Below are 27,479 nucleotides of genomic sequence, written 5' to 3' on the forward strand. Positions count from 1 at the left end.
CAGTCTTTCATTATGCGAGCGCAAAATATTTACTCCGAGATCTGCCTTTTTTGGAACCTAGGCGGCAACAAGCCCCATCCCCCTTTCACACCTGCTTGAGATATGCCTCTCCTAAGCTGAAAAATAATATTTTTTCAGCGCCTGTTTTGTTCAAGTTTAGCGGAATGGTTGTAACTCATCTGACAAGAGTGAAAAGCTAGCTAGCATATTTTGCTTACCCAAACAAATATTTAGACGCAGCTGGATTACGACTTGCAGTTTTTCGCTCACGGTGTTTCTTATTTAGCGACATTTTTTTATTTCGAAGCTGGACATTTTGCGTGTTTCCAATGACTAAGACAAAGAAGTGGATTAGAAGACATTGCTCCCATGGCAACCGGCATCGATCAGCAATGACACCGAATCTCCGCGGTCACCCTCCATGAAGTTTTCAAGCTAGGCGGAACGCATGGAGACCATAAAGGCAATTTTTTTTTACCGTGGCAATGGCCTGATTGACGTTAACCTTCTCTCGTATGCTGCGGCCGAAAGCTGTTCGTGTAAAGCATGTGGTGAGGATTCACATCTCGCTGAAGAAGCTGCACAATAAGTTGATAAGTTGCTTGCATGTTCTCCCAGCAATGTGTAAAAAGGTTCTCAGCGCACCGGTTCTAGACATCTAAATGAAAAATACTGAGCGACATGGCTTTAGCTGACATTTGAGGTCATTTAGAATTTCTCCAGGGTGGTTCACGGTCCATTGTTTATGCAAAGCTAACTGACGACGACTATACTTCCTGGAGAAGGCTACGCAACTAGTCACTAAGTAAGTTTGGAGGGCAAGGCAGCTAGCACAGAAAGGAAGTATTGATAATGTAGGTGACTGACAGGCTGGTGGCTATTAAAAAAAAAAAAAAATGTCAGCATGCAATTATACAAGGCTATATTGCAATAAATATTTTTCTTTAACTTCAAAAGCAATTATCTGAAAACAAAAAATTTTGCTGCATTTGACCCATTTTTTATTTTTTTTGTTTTTCAGAAACTACAGGAGCTAGGAGGATACAAATTTACAACTGTTTACTGAACTTGAATTATCAACGTTCATGGGTGGAATTTTGATTTAAAGGCTACTTAGCAGATTTTGGGTGTTAAAATTTGGTAGCCCTAGTAAAAAAAAATGGAAACAAAAAATCCAACCTTCAGAAAATAATCCTAGTTCAGTATGACTACCTCAGATTGCTGATAAAAATGATACCAATATGAATGGTTGGTTGGTTGGTTTGTGGGGCTCTAACCCCAAGCAGACCACGAGAAAAAAGGTCACAAACATAAGTTAAAATGATTGGGAGAAATAGGGCCTACCCTGTCCCCTTAAAAAAAGACTGCAGCGGTTTTCAAATGTGCCAATACTGTAGATTTTTGAAGTAATTTTTTGATCATGTGTCTGAAGTTATTTTTTCGATTATGCATAAAACACCTGCACAATCGCCGACAGAAAGCGCGCAATTCAAATTTCTCGCGAACCGCGTGACTGCTACAAAGGAGGAAAGCGGAGAGAAACCTCGCTTCTTCGTTCGTCGTGACGTCACTGTGAGGAGCTGGGTAGTGGCACGGGCAGAGGCACATTATTTTATATTTTTTTTTTTGGGTAGCCTTAACATAATATATGTGAGGAGCTGGGGGCTTTCAGAGCCAACGGAGGTGGCTTTTGCCGTGCGCTACTCCTCGTCTTGCGTGCGTTGCGGACATACAAAACATGTCAACTCAGTGTTGATATGTTTTGCACTAAGCTGTGGACCCGGCGATGTAATCTTCCATTGTGTTAAAAGCTCGCGGCGCAATGCGGCATTGCTGAGAAGAAAGATAAATTTCAGCCGACCAAAGGAAACACTTCTACTCAAAGCATTTTCGTGACTGTGACTACATGCAGTTTGTTCCTAATGCGATTTCTATAGGGCTGTGAGAAAAAGGCACGGCTGAACCATGACGCGGTTCCTTCGATTTCCTTGCACACAAGATTCAGGACAGTCACCATTGCCTAGAACCACGGCTATTAAAGGAAAAAAAGGGAGGCAAGGCTCGTATTTCGTAGTTCTATTACTTTCTGACTATTCAGGTGTCATCTGTATGTGAATCATCCCGTTTAGCGTTGATTGCGATCCGTTCATGGAGTGCAATCTCGTGATGGGACGGGCAGACAGCATCGGCGCATGGTTGTATTCGCAGTTCTTTTTTTGTGCGCAAAAGCTCCGCGCAACGGCTTCTGTGCTAAACATGGAAAACTCATCAGCAGCACGCACTGATGATTTTTGTGAACTAGCAGATAATTAAGAGCCCACTGCTGTGTCGCAGCTAGGTTGTGAAGGCTTTGCGAGATCCTTTTTAGCACGTCACATGCCTGATATGTTTGTGGAACCCTTTACGGGAGCATTATTAGAAGATAAGGAGTGTACCGCTCAGCTCGGTATAGGCGCATTCAGGTAAGGAGCATACAGAGCTAGGTTTCCTTTGATGCTTTTTTTGCTTTGCACCCATGCTGCCTCGTCATTTTACACAGTCCAGTCTTGTTTGGGGATGCAAATTACGATATAAATGAAAACGACGAGGCTCTTGTAAGAAAACACATTTCATAACACTGTTTTCTCATGAAGGTATGGGTGCAGAGGAGCTGCAGCTCGGCATTCAACGTACGTCAGCCCTCAATTCACTGAATGTGTATTGTGAGAGTAGGATAAGAGGGAAAGGTTCTCTAGGTCTGCTAAATTTCCTATGACTCGAGCAGCATCCTGCGTGCATTTGACTTGATCTCCAGCACAATTGCCAGTGCATTGCAGAGCTCGGCAACCGCGCTTCGCTTATTGTTGATTTGTCTGGTGGCAGCTGAAACTAGCTTTTGGGCAAGTTGGTTACTTTGCTTCCACACAACTGCAGCGCAAATAAAGATGACCACCAAGGTATGGAAGCACTCAGGATATGGACAATGGTGGCAGCTGTTTACTGCTTCACCCTTTCTATAAAACTCTTCGTTCGATGACTGGCACTCAAAACAGGATATGGTACACCAAGCCTTGGGTCCATTTTTTTTACATCAATGACACAAATTTTTTAAAAAATGTCTTACTCTAACCAAAGCAAGTTTTTATGCCAAACTTATGCTCCCCACAACAGAAGTGCTGCATCGTTTGTAATCACAGGCGGCAGCGCAATCCGCGGTGAGCCCCGTCGCACGGGCTGCATATTTCTGCTGAAAAAAGGCTATTTCTGCTTTCTTCTGCCTAATTTCAATCTGTGGGTTTCTGCTGAAAGCCCAATTTTTGCAGAAGGTGCTGCAGTGTCCCTTTAAAGGTCCCATGAAATGCTATTTACTCAAACGTAAGTATCAAACCGATGCTGTCCACAACGTAAAAAATTTTAAAAGCTAGCTTCATTAACACTGACCATATCAGTGATATTGACCACATCGACAGTCAGGTTTAAGATGGAGCAAGGAGCATGGCCCTTCGCATTAAACCAAGTTACAAATTCAGTTTAACCATATTAAATTCATACCAAATATTTTCTGTGCTTTGCTCCTATGCGCTGAGGTATCACAGGGAAGCCACTGCAGTGACTGACTGTCGTTTGTCAAAGAGCACATTCAAAGTTTCAGTGTTGTGGGGAGCAAGTCGCACACATTTTTAGTTTTTTTCTTTTTGATTCACTTTCGCTTTTGTTTGAATTGGCCTTTGCCGGCTGCTTAAGCAATGATGCTGGTGATTACGAAGCTGCTGCAAGTTTCTTGGTGTTGATTTTGCCAAAATCATTCCTGTGCGAAAAGAGGCCATTTATCATAAGATTTAGGGCAGTGATCACAAGTCATAACCAGGAGCCTCCCAAGTAAAGAGAGAGGGCTGGCAAATATTGACATGATGGATTAGGGCTGTATGCTGGTAAGAATGTGCGGGATAGTACGGGCTCAAATTACAGGTATACTGAACAAATATCCAAGAATATTCAGAAAGCACCACAACTGCATTCTTAGGACACGATTACTCTGTTTCATACATCAGGTGCAACGCAGCGAAAGCTATGCAAGTAGTCCGCAAGGAAAAAAAGGCGTATCACTACGCGCTCGTTTTGTGGCCGAGTGGTTCCTGCAGAAACAGGCTCTATTCCGAGCATACACGTTTGCAATAACTTGCTTCACATGCCTAGACATCTTCGCAGTGCGGATCTTAAAGAAAAAATGCGCACTGAAGAATCAAAAAGAGATGCGCAGCGCGGAGGGCACAGCCTGCGCCATCTAGTGGCACAGCTGGCAAGGTTGTGGGGCTTTGAAAGCGCGACACGAACGAAAACGACATAAAAACATACAAATTCACCGAATTCGATCCTTTCTCCCGAAAAAAGGTGCTCTTTATGAAGTTGATGGCAAATGTAAGATGTATTAGGCTTGCAGACAAATAGTATTTCCTCTCGTCAAGAGCAGGCACTATTTTTCATCACGAATGCGGAGAGCGCAAACAAGAGCTATAGCTTTGGCAGTGTCGCACTTGATGTATGAAATGGAGTATAGTACAAACACATAATTCGGGTTAGTTTTAAGCGGATGGCTGTATTTTTGACGTTTTCAGAGCGGCCGCCGGATCAAAGGCAGCGCGCTCCTGACTGTGAGCCGGCAGGTGCGACGTCACAACTACCCTCAACAACGTCATGGCCCTGCGATCTCGCCGCCGCCCCCGCACCTGAAGTTGAATGACCGGCTACACGCAGTGTTGGTTCCCTCGCGTCGCACTGTGCACAATGCTGCGAAGTGTGGAATGCTGCACACGAGGGAGGTGGGGGACACATACGGAGGACGCATATTGCGGAGAATTGTTTGCGCGGTGAGAGGAAACGATGAATTGTGTGCAAAAATACGAGCAGCAAAAGAGAGCCCGTCCCTGCGCATTGTGAATGCCACGGGGGAAAGGAAAAATGAACAAGTGCGACCGGCCGCGATGGGGGTAGTTGTGACGTGATATTCGGTTTTGTCAGAGCTTTCACAGCAGCCCGCTAGGCGCAGCGATTTCAGAAATATTCAATAAAATACTTTCCGCTCATTTTTGTTCATTAAGTGGATTGTTTTGGTCAGTCCCAATGCGATAGCTACCATCTGCGTTTGAAATCTCGGCGACAATTTGTTTATTCAGTATACCTTTAAGGGCTGTAACCACAAGAGCAGAGACTGCACGTACATAAACAAGGAACTGCAAAAGAAGCCGCAGATGACAGGTTTAAACATCATCGCATCATACCTTGAAAGGCGGAGCTTAGGTGCCTTCCATTTTTTTTTTTAAACTGCAGGGGCATAATATCTACCATACTTTATAAAAGCAGTAAGGTATACGCACCGAATACCAAGCCACTAGCCTGTGCAGTACCATTTGGTGTTGCTGGCCGTAGCTGTCCACTGTTAACGAGGTGTAGATAGAATAGTGACGATGAGGGAAAGCTGCCCGCACCCCTGAGAAATCCTGGCATCTGCAAATGCACCAAAGAGAGAGAGAGCACTAAAAACAGACAAATCAAACAAATGCCCACCCCAAAAAGGGTAAGATGTGACGGATGCTGCTGCAAAAGGAAGATACAATGCTAGCAGCTCTAGCTTGGCAAAGACATGCAGTGTCTAATGCCGAAGCAGAAGATAATTAATTAGCAATAAATAAATACAGTGTAGAAAATTTGTTGCTGCTTGCAAGGTACAATGCAGGAAAACATGAATATGATTTGGCTGTGCAGGTTGCAGAGACGCAGGGATGAATAGATAAAGCACCTCCTTGCCCATTTCTTGTTCTTTGTCCTTGACCACTTTCTAAATATGTACAGGCTCCATCAAAAGTATGCAGCCTAAGGGATCTGCTTCCTAGTCTCTTGGTGTGCCTCATTCGGCATCCACAATCTCTCAAAAACAGCCCACGCCCGTGGGCAGGACAGGAATGCTCCCCTCAGAAGTCTGAATTGTTGGTCATCCATAATAATGGAAGGGCTTGCAAAACAAAGCCGAACAAGATACAGCTAGAAATCCAGGGAAACGAAATACTGGAGATGGAAACGATATGGATGCTTGCGATGTTTATACAATCCAACAGGTGAAACAAGGTAACGCTGGAATGGTTGTCAACCTCGATCCAACAGACCATACGACTGATTAAGTGCATGGCGACTAGGCGAGAAGGTATAGGAGAGCGCGACGCATGTCGGCTCGTTCAGGCTTTTGTCCTCAGTCGGCTCGTGTATGCCACCCCCTACCTGGACCTCACAAAGGCCAATAGTGAAAAATTGAATTGCCTGATAAGGCAAGCCTACAAAGTAGCTCTAAGTCTCCCCACAAACATGTCCATCGCGCGAGACTTCACTAGGGGTCCACGACACCCTCGAAGAGCTCATAGAGGCACAATTCACATCGCAAGGGCAGCGGCTCTTGCATACTGAGGCGAGGCTGTGTATCCTGAGAGGCTTAGGTATAAGGGGGGGGGGACCCTTCAAGCCAGGTGATTTTGCCGGCAGAGATGTGTGAACGCATTCAGGTCAAACCACTCCCCAAGAACATGCAAGCGGATCGCCACGAAAGTCGGAGGAAGGCCAGGGCGAAGACGTTAGGCAAAAGGTATCAAGGGGATGATAGTGCCGCGTATGTTGATGCGGCAAAATACAACATTACAGAAAAGGAGGCTTTCGCTGTGAGCATCTCCTGCAGAGCAGCAGCTACGGTGGTCACGGGCCGGATAGAAGAGGCAGAAGAGGCCGCAATAGCCCCAGCAATTGTTTCAAACGGAACCAGCACCATTCTCAGTGATTCCAAAACGACCCTTCACAACTTCACCAGGGGTCGTATCTCCGCCACTGCATTCAAAATTCTTAGCGCATTGCCAAAACATAGGAACGTAGTGGATCTTGTATGGGTCCCGCGTCCCAGAGAACGAGGCCGCTCATCAGTATGCTCGAGGTTTTGTCAGCTGAGCTGGTGAAGGGATCTCGGACGTGGCTGCCCGACGGGGTGAGTCAATGGATACGTATCTGAACATTACCACTTATTACAAGGAGCTCAGGGCGAGCCTGCCTCCTCCGCACGCTTCGCTCAGCCGAGAACAGACTATCACGTGCCGGCGGCAAACGCGGTCGCAGCCGAACCCCCCTGGACGTATGCCAAAATATTTCCCTGACATAGTAAATTTGTACTCCCAACTATGCGGCGAGCCTGCCACCTTAGACCATATAATCTGGGACTGCACAAAGGATCTGCCTCCGGCAGATCTAGTACCACTCCCTCGCTGGACACTGGGAAGCTGTTCTCGCCCGGACCTCGGCAAGAGTGCAAGAGCGCAAAAACCATCTAAATCGCTGGCAAATAAAGTTTTTTCTCTTTATATCAAAAACAGAATAACTTTGTGTTCCCAATCCTCCAAAGCTTTGGACTACGAAATTTGCAGGAAGTCGTACTAGACAGAAGCAAACCGCTTAGGCTGTCAACAAGGGCTGTACCAGCTAGTCCATTATAAATTGTTGCTTGAAAGCACTGGAGGCAGGCCTACACTATGGACTGGCTCAGCTGCACAAAACAGGCTGGTTGAGCTCAGTTCTGTCACGGCCGCTCAATGGAGGCGCACTTGGTGCGGCCCGTCGCGTCGTGCCTCAATGGCTGGGGAAGCGCGTATTGGGAGAAGTTACAGTTTCCACCGTCATTCTCCGCGAGGGCGCCACCACTCCAGGACAAGGCGCCGCCGGCACGGACGAGCAGACGACGCGGAAGGAGCGCACTGGCTGGGTTGGCGCGTGTTATCGTTTTGACTACTCAGCATAACAGCGTCCTAAGCATATGCAGCACTGTGCTAGGCAACTGCTGGATGCCGCTGTGCACCACGAAAGCAGAAAAGATCGGTTACCATGAGTTCCCGTGCGATTCACAACGTCGAGCAGCATGGCTGAAAAACATATCTCGGGAGGGTTAGGATGGAAAAGGAAGCCGGTGGGAGCCGAGTGACAAGTCGCTGGTATACTCACTATACTTCACAGATGACGATTACAGGAAGAACATAAAACTGAAGATCCTGCTTCCTTCAGCTGTCCCCTCCGTGTTCCCGAACTGCCCACATTACAAGTTAAGTTACTCACGCGGGCTCATGTTGAGCCAAACAACTTTGAAAAACTTAATGTGCGCTGGTCAATAGCTTTATTTTCCCCACTTGTTATAGCTACACTTCATTTCCTCCTGGACAACCCCCCGTGTCATCCTGAAGCATGTGTGTTTCAAGATAGCTGCGCCACGATCACTTTTATGACGATGATATCAAAATGGTATGCTTTGCCCAACATCGCATAAGTGAAGCCATGGAGACACCAAGAGGAGCCACATCGAAGACATTCAGGTCCAAAGAGGCACGTCGAAGCAAAGGCTAACCAAACAAACGTACGAAGCAACAATCATGACAACCAGATCCACAGTGGCGCAAATAAAGTACCTTCTTGATCACATCAAGTATCTTACAACAATGTCTTCTGTATGCCTTACTAGTGCATTGAATTTAACCGAATCTTATTTTCAGCTTCCGATACGCCCTAAAGCAGGCTCTGAAAGCGGGTCTATAGCATCGCTTTTTAGCAGCCTAAGGCAATTCAAAGGCGGGAACGACAAAGTTGACGCAAGGGCTGCAGTTTTCACCTCGGAGAAAATACTGAAGGTACCACTAGCGAAAAAAAATATATATCGACTAATGTTATACACATTTTGCCATATTTTGTGCAGGTTGGCATCTTGCAAGCATCAGTCTGCAAATGCACCTATCAACAATAGGCAGCTATAAAACTTGGCATTCGTGATTATGAAAGTCGTACCTTGCCAACTGCCATATCACGTCTGCTGCGAGAGAGTTTTCGAGTCAGCTTGGATTCATTCGTGTGTGGTGTGAACCAGCAGCTGACATAGAGTTAGCACCGATTGCATTCTTGGCTGGTTACCTTGCACGTCCATTTGAAGAGAAAGTATGAATAGTTTTACAGAATCTCGTGAAACATTTTTATTTATTCTGTTTTCAGTGCCTGCCAGTGTTTTCATTATTTATATATTACCAAAGTTTAAATAACTTCTAGTGTTTACTTTAGAGTGTCAATAATTTTATTTTATTAGTCCCCATCCATTTATTAACTTTGTGTCTTGTGATTCCTGCAAAACTCTGGACTTGTCAAAATTCTCGATGATGGACGCCTAAGGTATCTGAAAATCACCATACACCTTTGTTAGCAAGGTGATCTGCCCGCAGGTCATAAGAAGCAGCAAGCTATGCAACATGTTAATTTCATCCCTTCTTCCCTATTTTGTGCAATTTCCGGAGTTGATTTGCGAGAGAGAAGACCGCAGTCACACTAAGGACTTAACCAAACTAATGCGACCACTGCTGATCAACTGGACAGGCAACATCAATCAGACAGTGGAAAAAATCACGCTTGCACATAAACCTTTTTCGAGAAAAGTTCTTCGCGTGTAAAATAAGCTTGCGTGTCTTCTGTGCATCACGCGGCTTCATAATCAAACGAGAAAAAAATTGCCTGAGCCTGCGGGCGTGTCGTTGAACTGGCCGTCTTGTGTTGTTTCTTTTGCAACAGTTTGTGTCAGCTAGTATGTTTTGGTGGTGGTACCCACTTGAATATTATTTCCATTGAAAACGGAGGAACAGGCTGAACAATAATGTTGGACGCTACGTCCTGAATTGTAAGTTTCCAGAAAGGTGCATGCTGGAACAAATGGCCCCAAACCATGTCCCGATTTCAAGATTGCAATATCTAATACGTTATTACAGTGGTTGAAACGCAACTAAATGGGTGCGCACTCAGCGAAGCACACGACTGCCTCGTTCTCGTTGTAAACGGAAGACCACGAATGACTTGGAAAAGCCTAGTGATGATGACTTGCCGCTATCACCTTATCAATAGCAAACTTGCACATAGCATCACATAATGTGTGAAACGCCGCTCATAATCTTAAACTGAGCAAGCGCCGACGACGCGGACGCCGAAACGAAAGCACAGCCACGGCCGCTGCACGCAGTTCTCCGCCCGGACTCGTCCCGGAGCGGTGGCGCCGCAGCTGTGGCGATGAGAACTAGGCGCAATACGGCTCTTCTGGGCGACGCGACAGGCCTCCATTGAGCAGCCGTGGTTCTGTAATCTACTACTGAATATTTAACAGCTACTTGATTTTTATTAAGGCTCATGACTTTGCAGCATGTGCGTGCATCTGCAAGAAGTATCACTTCTTCGCGAGACTGACATCACCTGGTGACACCATGACCGGATGTGACATCATGGCTTCACATCCGGTCATGATGTCCCGTCTGGTCATAGCGGATGACATCATCAAGCAATTCACACAAATGAAGCTGACCTCGCCGGGCGTCCGATCCAGACATCCGTGTGGTGCCTTTCATTTGGCGCTTCCTCGAATGCCGCACCACACAGAATACAAGCAGATGCAGTGCAGCAGGCATCAGCGGCGTTTCAAATCGGTTTACAGGAAAGAAAAGGTGCAGTATCTGTCACAATTCTGCACGGACACCTTAACCGAGCAGTAAGGAAGAGGAAGAAAGTGGGAGTAAAAGAAGAAAGAAAGAGGCACTGGTAGTGGAGGGCTTTAGTGGTCCAAAGTACTGACTGCCGCTAACATATTTCCGAACCATCAAGAGCAGAATGTCCATCACATCACCTAGCAGAAAGTATACTTTTGAGAGCATTTAAGGCAGAGTCATACGGCAGCAACACAACAGTGACAAACAAAGTTCTTTCGCCAAACAGCTGCGTCATTATAAGCAGGCCAAGCAAAATTTCTGGCAACAAGCCAAACTAAGCACGCGCTTTGGGATAATTGATCCCTGCAATGCCTTTTGTGCTTAAAAACAGTACTTGAAAAAAAGTGTCCTTTCACTGCTTTGTTTGCAATATGGCTTGTTGCAAGCAGGCGGGCAGGCTGTCCCTGACATTGGCAGTGGTTGGGCTGCTGTGGACAAGCCACTTCTCCTCTGGTCCCCATCCTAAAACATCATACGTGCCAAAGTGCGCACTTTGCAGTTATTGATGGATTATATGCCTTCGGCGCCTGCAAACATATTTTACAAAAATGTCTAGTTTCATTGCATTTTGTTCGACATGTAAGAAGTCTGCATCTAGCAAGCGAGCGCATGCATGCCAGTGGGCAGGCTGCCATCGACACTGGCAGGTGGAGTTGCGCCCGGCATGGAGAAGCACTTTCTTGCCAATCCCCGTTGCATTCTTGTGCACAAATTAGTATGCACTTCGGACAAGTGAGACTTTCGTAAAAACACCTTTCTTCTCTGACACTGCTCGTCAATTTCTCATGCCTGTAGTGTCGGTTCCATGTTTTGTGGCTTGACCGGTGGCTCCCAATCTCCTCATCAAGTTTGGCACAAGAGCCAGCGACAACTTTACATGGATACCAGCAGAGAAGTATGCATGTTACTTGTGCTGACATGACATCTTTATTTTATGCCAAGAACGTCTGCTATTGCAATGGTTGGCAAGAAACCACCCTTATGGTGCATAACAGAAGGAATGTATCATCACCATGAGCTCTAGAATAGATCATTCGAAGAGATCGCTAAAAAGATGAAACCTTATTTCACAAGCGTAAGAATTGAGATTACCAGAAAAGTAATGTTGCATTGCTTTGAAATTATTTCGCACTCATTATTTCAAAATCTTACGTGTCGTTCAAGCCAGAATCAACTATTAAAAACATTCGCAAAGCTACTACTGCAGCAGGACACAGAACAGTGCTATTCGTCCCACACCTTAATGCCAAATGCACATGCAGCTCAGCAGAATAGGCGTCTCCGATTGACTTCATGTGAGCACAGTATTTTGAGAATTCAGTAAGTGAGTTTATGAAAATTTCACAAGAGAGACATGTAAGCGCCTTTTCTGACATTACATATAGAACATGGCTGATACTATATTGTTTCCCCTCACGGAATCTAAATCAGCAGTAAGTAAACAATAGTGCATACTAGTTCAGTACTTTGAGAAGGCTCCATGTTTTTTCCGATAAACATCAACTGAAGACTAACTGTCCTGTTCGTATGTGCTCTTTCTGTCCCTTATCTACTCATAAGTACTCAGAAACATGACTTTGAATGCTTTCCAGTTCGCCCAAATTTCCACTTGACCGCTTGCTGTATTTTTTTTTTTTGCTGCTCAAAAAACTTGTGTGCTCCCTTCATGACGCAATCAAAATTTCGCAGTGGCACACTGTGGTGCCACGATGGTGTTGGCCTTAAGGCGGGGGTCCCATGGTGGCCATCTTGGTATTAGTTCAAATTCTGCCACCAGGCTACGCCACTGATTCAGGACTGCGAATGTGCCTACCGGCCTTGCTCCCAGTTGGCCGAGCGACCCAACCTCTGCTTTGTAGAGAAGCTTTCTTTTGTTGGAGGATGGGTTTTCAAAGCCCCATTCTTCCCCCCCGCCGTGCACAGGGAAGCGTTCACCTATTCATAGCTTGGCTACAGCTGATAGCAGGACTGCGGAGTGCTAGCTTGCCTTACCATGGCTGAACTTGAGCGGCGACGCACACCGCCGCCGTTCGATTCGGCGACGACATATGTGTGCAAGGTAAATGAAAAGTATGTTGATCACCTCGTTTTGTTGTTGTTCACTGTTCTTGATAGGAAGCTTGAGCAAGCTGATGATACATTGTCGACATACATTCACGATAGCTGAAGTGGATATACCAAAAATGGAAAGGTGCAATATGATGGAAAATAATTATGTGGCCCTTGTATACTATACTTTGACTCACAACAGATTTACACCCCTGCGAAAGGCAGGGGCTCCCTGGCCCATTCAAATGCGCACTGTAATAGATAATTGTGCACCCCTCGAATGAATCGACAAGGGCGACAGTGGGAGCACAATTGCCTATTATAGGTGGTGTGGGTAGTGGTTATTCAAAGAAAAGGAAGAAAAAGAGTGCTGCGGGCCGCTTCAACTGCTATCTAAAATCTGGCACCCGAGCTGCAGCCGGCGGGAAAGCAAAATGATGGGGAGAGGATAACGAGGGGAAGTGCAGAGAGGAGCAATGGCAAGAAAGTGCAGGGGGAGCTTTGTACATTATTTACAAAGTGCAAAAAAAAAAAAAAAAAAAAGAAAAACGCGCTAGCCTCGTTGGCGCGCAAGTGTCCAAGTGCGCTTCGCTTGGTCCATGGTGCCCCGGCCTTTCACAGTACTATAAACATTTTTGTGAGATGAAGTATCCATCTTTGGTGATTTCATTATGAACTCTGGCTGAAACCGACACCTGTGTTGTCTTTCCTTTGATACCCATCTTTTGAGCTGTTATCACTGTTGAAGTTATAGCAATTATAGTAGGAGTCACAATATTCTTGCGAGCTCTCTGGCGCAGAACTGCTTTTATCAAACGTTATTGCAAATAATAAAATTGCAATAAAGTCGGTTTCAATCCACAGTAATAACTTTCTTTTTTTTTAGTTCGGGCTTTTCTAACCATAGAAACTGGTGTTGGTAACGTAGTGAGAGCTGAGAAAAGGGTGATGGCCAATTTCATTTTACCTTAGAGAAGAGAATCGGCATTGCGAAATGGGTGTGAAATACCTACCAAGAGGGTAAGCACCACGCAGCTGCCGCAATGCATTCAGGCTAAATTTTTGGGGAAATGAAGCGGAGAGGGGAGGGTAGCAGGCAGTTATGAGGCAACGTCGCCAGTAGAAGCTGGTTAGTTTCGCAAGTGCGTTAGACCGCTCCTTCCCCTTTGAATCTCCTCTGTCCTCTTCATTGGTTAGAGGTACGTCTTTGCTGCATTGAGAATCCAGTGTACTTTCTACATATTTATTTACTTATTTATTTATTCACTACCAGCATCACCTGCTTTCATAACAAGCATAGAACGGCAATCACCCGCACTAACCACGGTAAAATGCATAACTGGCTGCCACTGAGGCATTCATTGGAGTCAAAGGATTCATTTCTGTCATTGTATGTGCAACAAAAGAAAAATTCAAGACGTCACTTCGGTTACTTACTGCCCCTAGAATTTGTCCGGACATGTACTTCCTCGCGCTGCCATTTGGCGTGCTGAACAGCTTCTTTTTTGTTTTGTTTTAGAGCACAGCTCTTTGGCGCCCGTTCGTGCGTTTCGCGTCGCCGTCTGCGTTGTCTCTCGTAACCAGCTCCGCAGCCAGGGCAGCGTGCGCTACTGCCACCATTCGCCGCTGCGTGCCCCCCCCCCCCCCCCCCCCCCCCCCCCCCCCGCGCTCTTGTTGCGACATTTTTAGCTATAAGGTACGTTGAGAAAGCGGACTGCCATACTAGCAGCAGTCGAGAGCATGAGCACAACATGATTTTTCTGAAATATATGCAAAATATATGTAATGCCTCCCTGAGGGGTAACGTAAATAAAATAAATAAATATATTCTGAGCAATAAGACGACCAGAAAGTGCGACATCATGAGCAGTTATCCCAATATGTGCCGCTTTGCAACTAGCACGTGTTTCTTGACAATGATTTCATAAATTTACCAGCCCTGGAATTCTTTTTACGTCTGGGGATCGTACGATAAGATATTCTTGGTTCATCAGCGGTTCCAATGAAGATGGGGGAAGAAGGGGGGGGGGGGGGGGGGGATCGCTCCATACTGGCGAACCTACACTGTTTGCAAACATTGTCCCCATGAATGTGTGAAGGCAGACTGTTTGTTTCATCATTGATGAAAAAAAAAGAGAAAAACAGCCCGAGGAAACGGTACGGAAAATCGAAGAACTGACAAACATGGCTGCCAATCCTCACATTCCCTCTGTAGGTAAACCCTCGTAACTGCCGTAAATAAAGCGGGTACCCCAAAGCACTTTCCACGCGATGCCACCGCCGGTGTCACGGCAGGCGTCACAAAAGGGGAATGCACCTGTATGTTCGTGGTGCTGGCTCGCTCACCCTCTCGCGCGGACTGAGAAAATTTGAAAACCGTGAAGAAAACCATTCTGTGAAGAAAAGAAGCAGGGGGAGCGAAGTGGACTTCAGGACGAAAAGAAAAGAGTAGGGGACAGCCGCGCGGTCCTTTCCTATTGTTGTAAAACCCTGGCTAGTTTCTGACGCGTGTAGCGCGCGCGCGTCATGCGCCAGATATCTGGAAGGGACAGATCGCAGCATCAGCGCTCGCGATGCATGCGTCGCGCTGCGCGCATGCGCAGACCGGCTTTGGCTGACGCGTGCGACGACGTTGGCGCGGCAGTGCATGACGCGTGTGTGTTTGGAGTCGGGGCTTATGTATTCCAGTGATTGTGATTCATGCACGAGCGAGGACCCAAGTAGTCGACCGGGAAATCGACTTGCATCTCGAAGGAATTCCCATCCCTAGAGTGGATCGACTAAGGGTACTGGGCCTGTATCTGCAGAGCAACGGCAGAGCGACCTACACTATACAGCTGCTGAAGAAGCAATTCGCGCAGGTGGCGCACTTGATCCGCCGTATTTCCAACAGACGTGGGGGGCTCAAGGAAAGGGATACCATGCGAATTGTGCAGGCACTATTAATCAGCTGTATGACGTTTCACGCCCCTTATCACAAGTTCAATCGAACTGAACTCATCATCTGAACATCTTTCTACGATCGGCAGCAAAGACAGCCCTCGGACGTCCCCCGTACACCTCGACGCATCGCCTGCTTCAGCTTGGCCTCCACAACACCGCAGAAGAGCTGATAGAAGCCCAAAGGAATGGCCAACTCACGCGCCTTCGAGACACTAGAGTGGGCCGGACTGTTCTCCGTATACTAGGCTACCCGGAGCCGACAACACCGCTGCAACAGAGGTACCATGCCATCTCGCCCAAACTGGCAGCTAAGATCAGGGTTGCGCCAGTCCCAAAGAATATGGACCCTGCACTCCACACTGGTCGTAGGACCGCTAGAGTCAAGGCACTCCTGCGCCAGTACAGAGGTGTCCAAACTGTTTTATATGTCGACGCGCCGAGATATCCATCGGGCACAGACGCTATGGCACTAGCTGTTACGGACGCCAACGACTCAAGATTACGGGCTCCGTTCGTGGCAGGAACTCGAGCACGACGGCTGAGGAGACTGCCATAGCGGTAGCACTCACCTTCATACACCACATGGACACATGTTACAAACATCCCACCAGTCCGACATACACAATAATCGCAGATTCACAAGCTGTGTGTCGCGCCTTCGCGAAGAATACATTATCTTTCGAGGCTTCACGCGTGCTCTCACCTATAAACTATGATACCTTTCCCATTGTTAAAATTGTTTGGACTCCTGGTCACTCCTCCCTTCCTGGCAACGAGAGTGCACACGCGCTCGCCCGAGCAGCAACCTTCCGGGCGCTGTCGACGGAAGCGGAGGGGGAAGTAGACACAGAGGACGCCAGCACAGTTCCAGAGTCTTACACCCACATTACACTATATTACCGTACACAAAGAAGAACTCTGCCACCGCCGCACCCAACACTCACCAAGGCCAAAGCTGTGGCGTGGCGACAACTGCAGACTCACACGTATACAAATTTGTACCACAAACATTTGTTCTTCCCCACCCGCTACCCAGATAAATGTCCCACCTGCCAACAACACCGACCTACACTATACCATTCTGTTTCGGCCTGCCCAAAGCCACCCGGCGGCATTCCACCTGTATCTCACCCCACCCTCTCATCTTGGGAAGATGCCTTGTCCCGCACGGAGCTGGCCGAACAACGCCGGCTAATCAAGCGGGCCGAAAAGATTGCCGTGGCCCATGGGCTTATGGACCGATTTGTATTCTTTCTCAGACCATTTTATTCGCAACAACCCGCAAGACCAGCGACAGCTGTTCTGGCGGGCCTGCAGGATTGAGGCGGCACATGGAGCCCTCGACTGAGGGCTCCACTCAGAAAGAAAAGTAAGTTTATATAATAAATGTTTTTCCTCCTCCTCCTCCTTCACCCCAAGCCACTTTACCCCCAACATAACGCAATTTTGGATGTACTTTGGGGAAGTGGTATGCCTTAATACTTTCTTCAATCGCTACACTGAGAGAAAAAAACGTGACTAGAATGGTAAGCAGCACAGGCATCAGAATGTGTTCATTTTCATGTTAGACAAAACATTTTCCCAGTGCATGCCCAGATTATTGTGGTCAATCTTGGTCAATCTAGTCTGAATTTACTAGCTTTTGTAGGCTTACACAAAGTGGTTGTGAACTTTAGGCACACTGTCTCTGCAATGCTGTTTCTTGGGCTAGTTGGTGGAGTTTGCTCATTTTGAGAAAGCGCAAAAAAGAGGCAGGGATGGTCGAGAGACATGGGACAAAGTGCTTTGCCTGTCCCTCGTGCCTGTATATTTTTAGCCCTTGCCCAAAATGACCAGTCCCTGTCCCTCTCTTCCTCTATCATGAGATCAATCATGGTGGCAATTCGTTGACCTCACCCTCATGTTTTGTTGTCTCAGTATGCCATGCAGCGTTTCAGCAGGATTAGCGTTGAACAATGGCAGAGCTGGTTCACTGCCACTAGCTGCACCTAACCCTTATCCTCCCGCTTTTTTGTCCACATAAGAACTCCTTAGAATGACTTTCCAATCAGTCGGCTGAAGCATGCTCGTGAACGTTCAAGATGCAAGTTGATAGACCCTTGAAGCAATTTGTCGAAACCATGAAAATGGCAGACGTCCTGAATATTTATGCAGTTTCTTCTGTGGCGATGCTGTTTCAAACCATTTTGTTTTTTGAACATTATGGTTCCATTCTCTCCCATTTATTTCAGATTTTATCATTGCAAAGCGGTGGAAATTTGCCTTCCTATCACTAAAAAAAAGTAGTCTGCAAGGCGTGGTTGCCATTTGTTATCTGTGCACAGCAAAAACAGGTGATGTTCGCTACACGTGGGAACGAAGCTATAGCGATAACTCGACGCGGTCAACTGTGGGTTTCACCGCAAGGTCTCGACATATAGCAGTCTACATCGAATTGACGTGGTATTGTTATCAAGTCTTTTCGAAATGAATTGAACAGGTTCAGCCAAGTTTGTGAATATGCCTTCACAAGACTTACGCTTCTATCTCCTGAAGGAAGCAACAACTGCTGCCTTGATAGAACTTGCCGCGCGTCTTCTGCGTGTTTGCTTGGAATTGCTTTCGCACTGCTAGCTGTGCAACTACGCTTATATTTCTGAATCTTTTTGAGTAAGACCACGTGGCTCCTTGATGCTAAGCAGTAAGGATTACAAGTAGCGTTAGTCTTTGGTGGAATTGCTTTCGCACTGCTAGCTGTGCAACTACGCTTATATTTCTGAATCTTTTTGAGTAAGACCACGTGGCTCCTTGATGCTAAGCAGTAAGGATTACAAGTAGCGTTAGTCTTTGGTTTTATTTACTTTTGCTGCTTTTCATGTTTGTTATCGGATATGGTTTCAGTAAAGAAAGAAAAATGCCGCGGGTGACCTCGACGTCAAAACTGCACGCGGAGTCAGACTGCCATGCGATTTCCGCTCTACACATCGTCGCATATTTCATTTCGGTGGTGTCAATCGACGTTCAGCCATTCGGAGGCAAAAATTCTGAGCCTCTTCTACTTACTTTACTAAAAAACAACTTGCGTTTGAAGGTACGAAGAAAACGATGTCCTATGTCAAAAACGCAGTCAAAACCAAACGCGACGTTTATTTATTTTTTTCTTTCGGTACAAAACCAAAATGAGGCGCAAGAAACACCCAAAAAACTCGCAATTTCACTGCGATGACTAATCGGGGATGACATGCATGTGCGCTTGTAAAGGGAGGCTGTCATTGTGCTAATAAGTACGTCCTATGCCTTGTGGCAAACTTTTCGCAAAAAAAAATATATATATATACGTCCGATATTTTCATTGCAGGAGTCTAATAACAGCGGCGATGTGCGTGTGCCGCGATGGATATCAGTACTCTGTTCAACACGACCGCCCGATACAGACACACGCTTCATTCCGTCAACCCACTACATGCACTAAATGTCTGCGAAAGCGTTTACGGTGCATTGCAAAATAATAATAATAATAAAACAGACCACTGGCCTTGAAACATGAATCTACGGCTTCGAGGCCTACTATTTTGAGCATAGCGTAGACGCACAGAGAAGTAGAGAGTGGCGGCTGCGCACGCGCATTAGCCCTACTTGGCCCCACTAATGCCACTGCGTGTGCGCCGAAGGAATCCGGTAATTCGGTTTACATGTAGGCAAGCACTTTTCTCTCGTCAAAGTGAAATGCGCCCAGCTGCCCTCTCGGCGTCACTTTGTTTATGTTACGCTGTCTGCAGTCGAAACTTCTCTCTTTCACCGCAGCGTAGTGCGGTCAACTGTCCCACCTTTGCGAAGATGTCCATACAAGCTTCGTAAGTGACCAAATACAATTAGACAGACGTACAACGGCGGTTACGTTTCATTGTCGTTTCATTACGGTGATGACGTTTGGTTTTTGATTATCTATGAGTACATATTTGCAATGTTTATAAGCATGCAAAGCACTGAACCAATACAGTGTCTATTCTCATTTCAGCTAACGCTCGACATTCAATTCAGCAGCGTTGAATTCCTTAGATTTTTTATTTTTTTTCATCTGTACTCCGCATGCGACGTTGGCCGTTTTGCAGTTGTCTCTTGTAGCGGCTGCGAAGCTATATTCAAAACGGTGCTTTCCGAGAGGACAGCTACAGGCGCACGTGTGCCACTGAAAGCTCTAGGGAACAGACTATGCACCAACGAAGATGTGAAAGAGACAACCTCTCGATACCGCTGGCCGAAACTATTTGTTGTGGTCCACTGTCCTATTCCTTTTTGGACCAATATTTGAGAGTCGCATGGCACACATAACATCCTAACGGTGGATCATTCGCGTGGTACGCCAGCTGGCATATCGTGATGTCACGTGCGAGCCTTTTGCCAGCACACCATGCAGCATAACGTGGAGACATCCGTAGTACTCGCTGTCAAACACATAATGTCTAGATTTTGCGAGAAATACTACTGGCTACCAACCGCACGCACGGATGAAGAACCTCGTCCAAGCAACCTGCAATCTGTCAAGGCATGTCTTCATTTTTGTCGCCAGCCGAAAAGCACGCCCGAGATACATGATGTAAATTTACCGGAAGATTCTGTGCATTTTGTTCGGTTTTTGCTAGCCGTGTATCCCAGCCTGAAGCGTCTAGCGAAATATGAATGCGTGAGGGAAAAAGTACAGGGCAAAAAGTATATTCAGAAAAGCACAAAACAGCGCAAAGCCCCTCAGCGATTGGGCGTGAAGGTTAGCGACTCAGCACTGCAGGCGAGCGTCCACTGTTCGCACACAATGCAGGGGTGCAAAGGGCGATGCGGTGACCATGTTCAGGATCTTCGTGAGCAACCTACCTTGGCTTCACAGCACAAAAGTAGTTATACCGCGGAGAGACGACTGGCTTCAAAACAGTTTGAAAGAGCATAGTCACGCGCGCCCCTACTGACAACTGAAGTTTTACTGCTTTTACCTAGATGGCGCTGAAGTAAAAAACCTTTAATGAGCGATTACAGGTGCAAATACTAATTATCACCATGATTTGTGCTTCTTTCAACTTTATTTTACAGTTATACAATATTAAAAGGAAGTAGACTCAAACAAGGCTCTCATTGTTGAGTATGGCGACCTTCTCGATTGAACGTCGTGTAGGAAAAATTCTATAAAGTGCAATTTACAAGCACATGGCATAAGAACTACTATTCTAGTTTTGCCATGCATAATTCCTAGGCCGTAGAGTGAGCGGTTTTTCTGGTCAAGCTATTCGATGCGAGGCAGTATTACAGAAATCTTCAAACTGAAAAGGCAATAAAAAAACGAACTAGCGAATACATTTTGCTGAAACTTCGCACACTGCACTAGCATAATGTGCGCCCGAAGTTGTAAAAATTTCCCTGCTGTGCGCCTTGATTAAGAGCAGATATTCGTGCCCAAAATAGCCAAATTTTGCCAGGCTGCCGATCAAACACTGATTAAATTAAAACAGCTGGACACCATTAAGCACAATATAAATACCCATTCTATGTGTAGGCCAAAGAAACTGCCATAAGTGCAGTACGTTTTTTAGAAAACCTATCTGAAGCAGGTTATACCAACGACGCTACCAAATTTGTCATCTGCAATACCACCTCTAATGCAGTTGATAACGCTGGCACGTTAAAGCAGCGTACATCATTTAAAAGACCGTATATTAAGCTTTTGAATGATGCATACATTGCAATGTTTAAAAAAAAAATAAAAATGTGCAGAATGCTCGTGCAAACATTGCCTAAAATGGCACATTCACGCTGCCGGAGTGGGACCCCCGCCTTAAGGAGCGCTCTTATTTTTAATTATTTCGTGCAGATTATTTCCTTCAACCGTTTGTCTCTAAACATGACCTGGTAATAGGTTGGTACAAATAATTCGTTTTCAGCTTCTTTGTCTTCGATCGTCTTTTTCTTTTGTTCTAAAAACGTCAAGTTTTGTCTTCCTCCAACTAACTAAGGAATGCAGTCATTTTCCTTGAAAGTCAGTGCACTGTATAGTGAACTCTTGAACACTATCATTGTGGCTACCAAAGGCTGTCGTATAAGTGCAGGAGCTCACTTTCGGGTCTGCCATACAATGCAATTTGACCTCGCAAAAATATGAAAAATCATTCGAATGCAGAAAATTAATTTCCTGCTAATAAAGTTATGGAACTCCATGAAGTGACGAAAGTTACCCCTCATTGCATGCTATACCATATTTCATACGCGATACCCTTAGCTCAATGTAGCCTGAAGGGTCATTGGAGGGTCAAATTCTAAAGTTAAAGATCAGCTACTTTGGTCATCTGATGAGAAGAGAGGAGTCGCTGGAGAAAGATTTGATGTTGGGAAAGGTTGAGGGTCGCCGGAGAAGGGGTAGGCAGCGAACGGTTAGATGGCATCCTCGAGGCACTGCAGATGAAGTTATGTGATGTTAGGAAGATAGTGAGAGACCGGAAAGCGTGGCGTGACATGGTCAAAAGGGTCACGAAGAGTCGGACACGACTGAACGACTGAACTGATGTTTCGATCAGAAAAAAATAAATTTCAATAATGTCCTAATAATTTTTCGAAGTGCTCCTTACAGACGGAATAAAGAAAATGTTTCCTCTACCTATTAAAATTTTGCAAAAAATTAAAAATGCTACCTACTTGTGCATTTGCAATTAAAGCCACTATAGGATTCATTCCAAAGATGCAGTTACTGTCGCGGAGATGTGCATGAAGATGTGCAATTTCATGAAGAGGAACGGCCTAAGCCTGAGGTGACGAACGACCGTATGCCAACGGTTGCTTGAAGCCTATGAAGAAAAACCGAGCGTCTTTCTGCGCTACGTGAATGACCTGCGGACAACACATTCATTCCTGCTTGGTCAAATAGGCAATGGTGACCAGACTCCAGTCTGGTTTGATTTGCCTAGCAATAAGACCGTGTCGGCAAAAGGGGAGCGCCAGGTCCGCCTGCTGAAAACGGGCAACACGCACAACCGTTTCACGGTCATGTTACGCTGTAAGGCAGATGGGCACAAGTTGCCGCCATTCCTTTTGTTCAAGAGAAAACGATCCCGAAGAAGGAAAGTTCTCGCCAAAAGTCATCGTGCAGGTGAATGAGAAGGGGTTTTTTAATGATGAAATGGTCCTCAAATGGTTTCGTCTCGTGTGGTGCAGGCATCCGGGGGCACTGCTGAAGCCCCGCAGCATGCAACCTAATCATCATTACGGGCGGATTGACACCTATTCTTCAGCCACTGGATGTGGCGCTGAACAAGCCATTCAAAGACCGCATCGGTGCATTCTACAACGAGTGGCTCCTGCAAGAAAACCCAAAGACACCAACAGGGAGGCTGAAGCGAGCTACTTTGGGCGAAGTGGCTCAATGGGTCAACGATGCCTTGTATGGACTACCAACAGACATGGTCTCTGCGGCGTTCTCCACGTGCGGCATCTCAGCACCGCTTCCCCTACAGTTGAGCCCAAATAAGAATGAGAACATAAAGTGTAAGCGGTCTTACAATATAAAAAAAACTGCACTGCCTTGCCCCAGCAAAAGTGCAACAGGTATACACACCAAAGCTGGGTCAGTAGCGTACGGAATGCATATGCACATAACAGTCACAGCTATCCACTATTAAGGGTATACTGAATAAAAAGATTGCTGCAGAGATTCCCAGTGCAGATGGTAGCTATCACATTGGGACTGACTAGAATAAGCCACTTATGAACAGAAATGAGTGGAAAGTAAGTATTTTAATGAATATTTCTCAAATCACCGCACCTAGCGGGCTCCTGTGAAAGCTCTGACAAAACCGGATATGGCGTCACACATTTACCTGCCTCTCATGCTTCCTTAGCCACCCCCATCGTGAGCGGTCGCACCTGTTCATTCTTCCTTTCCCCTGTGGCATTTACAAAGCGCACGGATGGACATTTTTTTTTTTTGTGCTGCTCGTGTTACTGCACACAATTTATCGTTCCCTCCCAGCGCGCAAACAATCGTCCGTAATATGCGCCCTCTGTACGTGTCCCCCTCGACCTCCCTCGTATGCAGCATTCCACACTTCGCAGCATTATGCATGGTGCGACGTGGGGGAACCGACAGTGCGTGTAACCGGTCAAACAGCTTCAGGTGTGGGGCCGGCGGGATCTCGGGGCCATGACATTGCCGAGGGCAAATGTGATGTCACACCTGTCGGCTCACAGTGCATGGGCAGAGGCATATTATTTTATATTATTTTTGGGTAGCCTCACCAAATATATGTAGGCTCACAGTCGGGAGCGCGCTGCCTCTGACCAGGCAGCTGCTCAGAAAACGTAAAAAATACAGCCACCTAATCAAAACTAACCCGAATTATGTGTCTGTACTAGTGCAATCGTGTCTTAAGAATGTAATTGTGGTGCTTTCTTAATAATCGTGAATATTTGTTCAGTATACATTTCAGTATGCTTGGTTTGGTTTAGAGGGTTTAACATCCCAAAGCGGTTAAGGCTATGAGAGACGCCATAGTGAAAGACTCAAGAAATTTTGACCACCTGGAGTCATTTAGCGTGCACAGACATCGCACAGTACATGAGCGTCTTCTTTTTTGCCTACATCGGAAAGTGGCCACCGTGGTTGGGATCGATTCCACACCCTTGGGTGCAGAAGTTCAGCACTGCCTAACCACCGAGTTACAACGGCATGGTACCATTAACTATGCGATGGCCTGGTTAGAGTTGCCGTAATGTCCGATAGCGATTCTAGCTATGAGAAACGCAGTAGTGGAGGGTTTAGTTTACAGGGTTTAGCGTCCAAAATCAACTGAGACTAAGGACGCTGTAGTGCAGATTCCTGGAAATCTTAACTACCTGCGGTTATTTAACATGCGTTACCACACACAATTTACAGGCACGTTGCTTTTCATTGTGTAGAACAGCGCGAAAAACACGACAGGGACGAACGAAGACAACAAGACGAGCGCTGTCTTTCAACTGACAAGTTTATTGCATGCCTGCATCCATATATATGAACACGTTCACACAATAAAAGAAACTAGAACAACTAAACAGACACCGAAAAGTGTAAGAATGCAATCGAACCATGTGTCATCCAGATTTTCACAACGCATCATTTTCTCGTGTTCATAAATCTTACTTCACGTTCCGATAAAGCTATAGACGGGCTGCTGATACAAGTTTCCTTTATCCTGTTGATTTCTTTTGCTTCTAAAATCTCCCGTACTGTCTGGTCTGTCTGGTTTCTACAGGAAGCAAAAATAATCAATCGGCATAATGACCAGACAGTACGGGAGATTTTAGAAGCAAAAGAAATCAACAGGATAAAGGAAACTTGTATCAGCAGCCCGTCTATAGCTTTATCGGAACGTGAAGTAAGATTTATGAACACGAGAAAATGATGCGTTGTGAAAATCTGGATGACACATGGTTCGATTGCATTCTTACACTTTTCGGTGTCTGGTTAGTTGTTCTAGTTTCTTTTATTGTGTGAACGTGTTCATATATATGGATGCAGGCATGCAATAAACTTGTCAGTTGAAAGACAACGCTCGTCTTGTTGTCTTCGTTCGTCCCTGTCGTGTTTTTCGCGCTGTTCTACACAATGAATTACCAACATGCCCAAGCTTCTGTTTTAACGTTGCTTTTCACCTCCATGAAAAAATGGCTGCCACAGCGAGGATTTGATCTCACACCTTTCAGCTCGGCAGTCCAGAACCATAATCATGAGCCACCGTGACAGGGATTACCTGTGTGAAGATGGGACGAAGATAATGTAGAAAAGCTGCAAATCGCCTCCAAGGGATCCTTATTTCACCACATACACCAACGGGACCTGGAATTCATAGGAATGTTAAATGCCCACTCCCGGAAAGGGTGAAAGATGCTGCTGCTGCACAAAAGTATGACTATGATAGCTGTTACTTGGCAGACATACAAAGATCAAATGTATCAGTTTAACAAACTGGTGACGACTGAAATGAGCATGGAAACTTGTCCTACAGTCGGCGGTGGATTTCCTGCTTGCAAAGCATTTGGCAGTGCAAACTGAAGAAACAGTGATAAAAAAAATACATAAAATAAACTTTGTGCCTCAGTGTCCGTTCCTTGTGACAGTTCACACAGCCGAGCCACACATGGCACCTATGCACTTACTAGCTATACCAAAAAAGTGCTACTGGAAAGCACTCAGGGAAGTCATGCACTTCTCTTTCCTATGAAAGGCCTGCAACATGGGCAGTACCATCCCAAGGGAAAAAGCTGGCTCATCTTTGTTCCTTCTCCACCTGAAAGGTTATACAACTGGTGGTAAAGTTACATGTTAAAGTGTGGGTCTGGGCTAGTAATTACTTAGACTTACCCGCCGCATCAGCTGGCAATAGCCAATTATTGCTTTGACTGTGACGATCTAATGCAAAATTCATGCTCAGTGAGAAAACCCCATGGAGGAGGGTTATAAAGAAGGCCAGTTTCATTTTACATTGTGGGTCCCTTGTAGAGCAACCGGTTTTCGCTAACACATATATAGTAGCGGTCAACTCAAGCAAACGCTCCCCACCTTTCGTGAAGCACGAGGTATCAATGGTGCAGGGTATTACATGAGCAGCAGCTGCGACGAAGCAAGGTTCCACAGTCGCTTGTGCAGCAAAATTTCGGCACATTCTGAAAAGACATGAGAATAATTGCTCTTGCTGAAAAAGGGCTTGTATGGCGAGAAATAGGGACATACACGAAGCTGAAATAGAACAAGAAAGCTATTTCTTGCGAGCCGCCGGTCTCCGATCGAAGCACAGGTCGGGTTATCAATCAAGGGGGTGCATCCAAGCGCGCAGTGACGGTCCATGGTTTCTTTGGACCTTCACTTGAAGTCAGCGAATACAGCGTGATGCCGCAGAAACAACTGTGAGCACTAAATAACAGCGCATTTGTGCAGAAAAGCTCTTCAAAACAAGCTGTAATGGCAAGGAGAGCGTCAGTATAAGATCGTCTAGGGGTTTGCGAGGCCAGTACGAAACACCGCTTTGCGCTGCATATTCGCAGTACTTACTAAAGTCTGAAGGGAACTAGAGGGATTGGTTGCAAAATCCATTCCAGTCCGGTCGACCTGAAACAACGCGGGACGAACCAACCGCCTCCATCGCTGCGCGCGCGCCCAAACCATGGTAGAACAACAAATGGTAGCGTAACTCCCATAGAAGCCTGCGTGTCGACGCGAGGCTTTAGTTTCCCGGCGCCCCCTGCGAACTGTGAGGCACAACAAACACGTGACGTTGCTTGTGACGTCACAGTGACGTACTTTTTGCGGGAAAATTGTTTTTCTACTTCTGAACGTAAAACAAGGCCAACAACGACGGAGGCAGAACGATGCTCGGGTAAGGCAGAAAAATGGACACCGTAACTGTTCAGCCAACTTTACTTGACATGGATTTCTACTGTCAAGTTTTACGTTCACTGATATGTTATGGCATCTTTAACCACCTTATCATAGCATCGTTCTGCCTCCGTCGTCGTTAGGCTAGTCTTTCGTCGCGCGTCATGTAAACGCATTCTGGGGCTCATTTCTTCGGGCACGTTTGTGAACAAAGGCCTTCAAGTGAATTCGGCAAGCACATGGATAGAATCGCATGGCTTGAGGCATTTCACTAAGGGCATAAATGAGTGAAGCTGTGCTGCATAGAAAGCCAGGCTTTATTAATTCACGATTACTTACATAGACGCTTCAAGTGTAGGAAAGCGACCACCGCTCATTCGTCACGGTCTTCATGAAATCCTCGTGATAACAAATTGACCTGAGCGTAGGCCTCCAAACGATACACGGTGAGATTATAAAAGGGTAAAAGATCTTGCTAACAAACAAAGTACATATCAGTGCCAAATAACAACAAAAACAAACGAACGGAATAACTAACGCTAGCGCTAGAACGCCAACCT

General features: G+C 46.0%; 1 protein-coding gene and 1 long non-coding RNA gene across 9 annotated transcripts in view; one reads left to right on the top strand and one right to left on the bottom strand.

Annotated features, from left to right (window-relative positions):
• LOC146175294 (uncharacterized) overlaps positions 1-25,266 on the top strand; it is a 28,283-nt gene extending 3,017 nt beyond the window's left edge. For 2 of the 8 annotated variants that reach the window (XR_014702187.1, XR_014702194.1), the window contains one exon: positions 308-943. This is a non-coding gene — a long non-coding RNA (uncharacterized LOC146175294). Of the gene's footprint in view, positions 1-307; positions 944-1,021; positions 3,227-4,595; positions 5,087-8,195; positions 8,578-25,250 lie in introns of those variants that run through there. The other 6 variants (XR_014702191.1, XR_014702192.1, XR_014702188.1 and 3 more) reach the window with 6 other exon arrangements.
• Positions 1-26,721, bottom strand: part of LOC146175293 (uncharacterized) — a 30,730-nt gene extending 4,009 nt beyond the window's left edge. The window contains exons 1-4 of the mRNA XM_084584722.1: positions 26,596-26,721; positions 26,107-26,210; positions 25,298-25,383; positions 5,355-5,484 (exon numbers count right to left, since the gene is read on the bottom strand). Coding sequence (XP_084440848.1) covers positions 5,355-5,484; positions 25,298-25,383; positions 26,107-26,209 — 319 coding nt within the window. The 5' untranslated portion in view covers position 26,210; positions 26,596-26,721. The remainder of the gene's footprint in view (positions 1-5,354; positions 5,485-25,297; positions 25,384-26,106; positions 26,211-26,595) is intronic.
• Between the last annotated feature and the right edge of the window lie 758 nt (positions 26,722-27,479).

The sequence above is a fragment of the Amblyomma maculatum genome, chromosome 11, assembly GCF_055883805.1.
Source record: "Amblyomma maculatum isolate TAMU_Amacu chromosome 11, ASM5588380v1, whole genome shotgun sequence".
NCBI lineage: Eukaryota > Metazoa > Arthropoda > Arachnida > Ixodida > Ixodidae > Amblyomma > Amblyomma maculatum.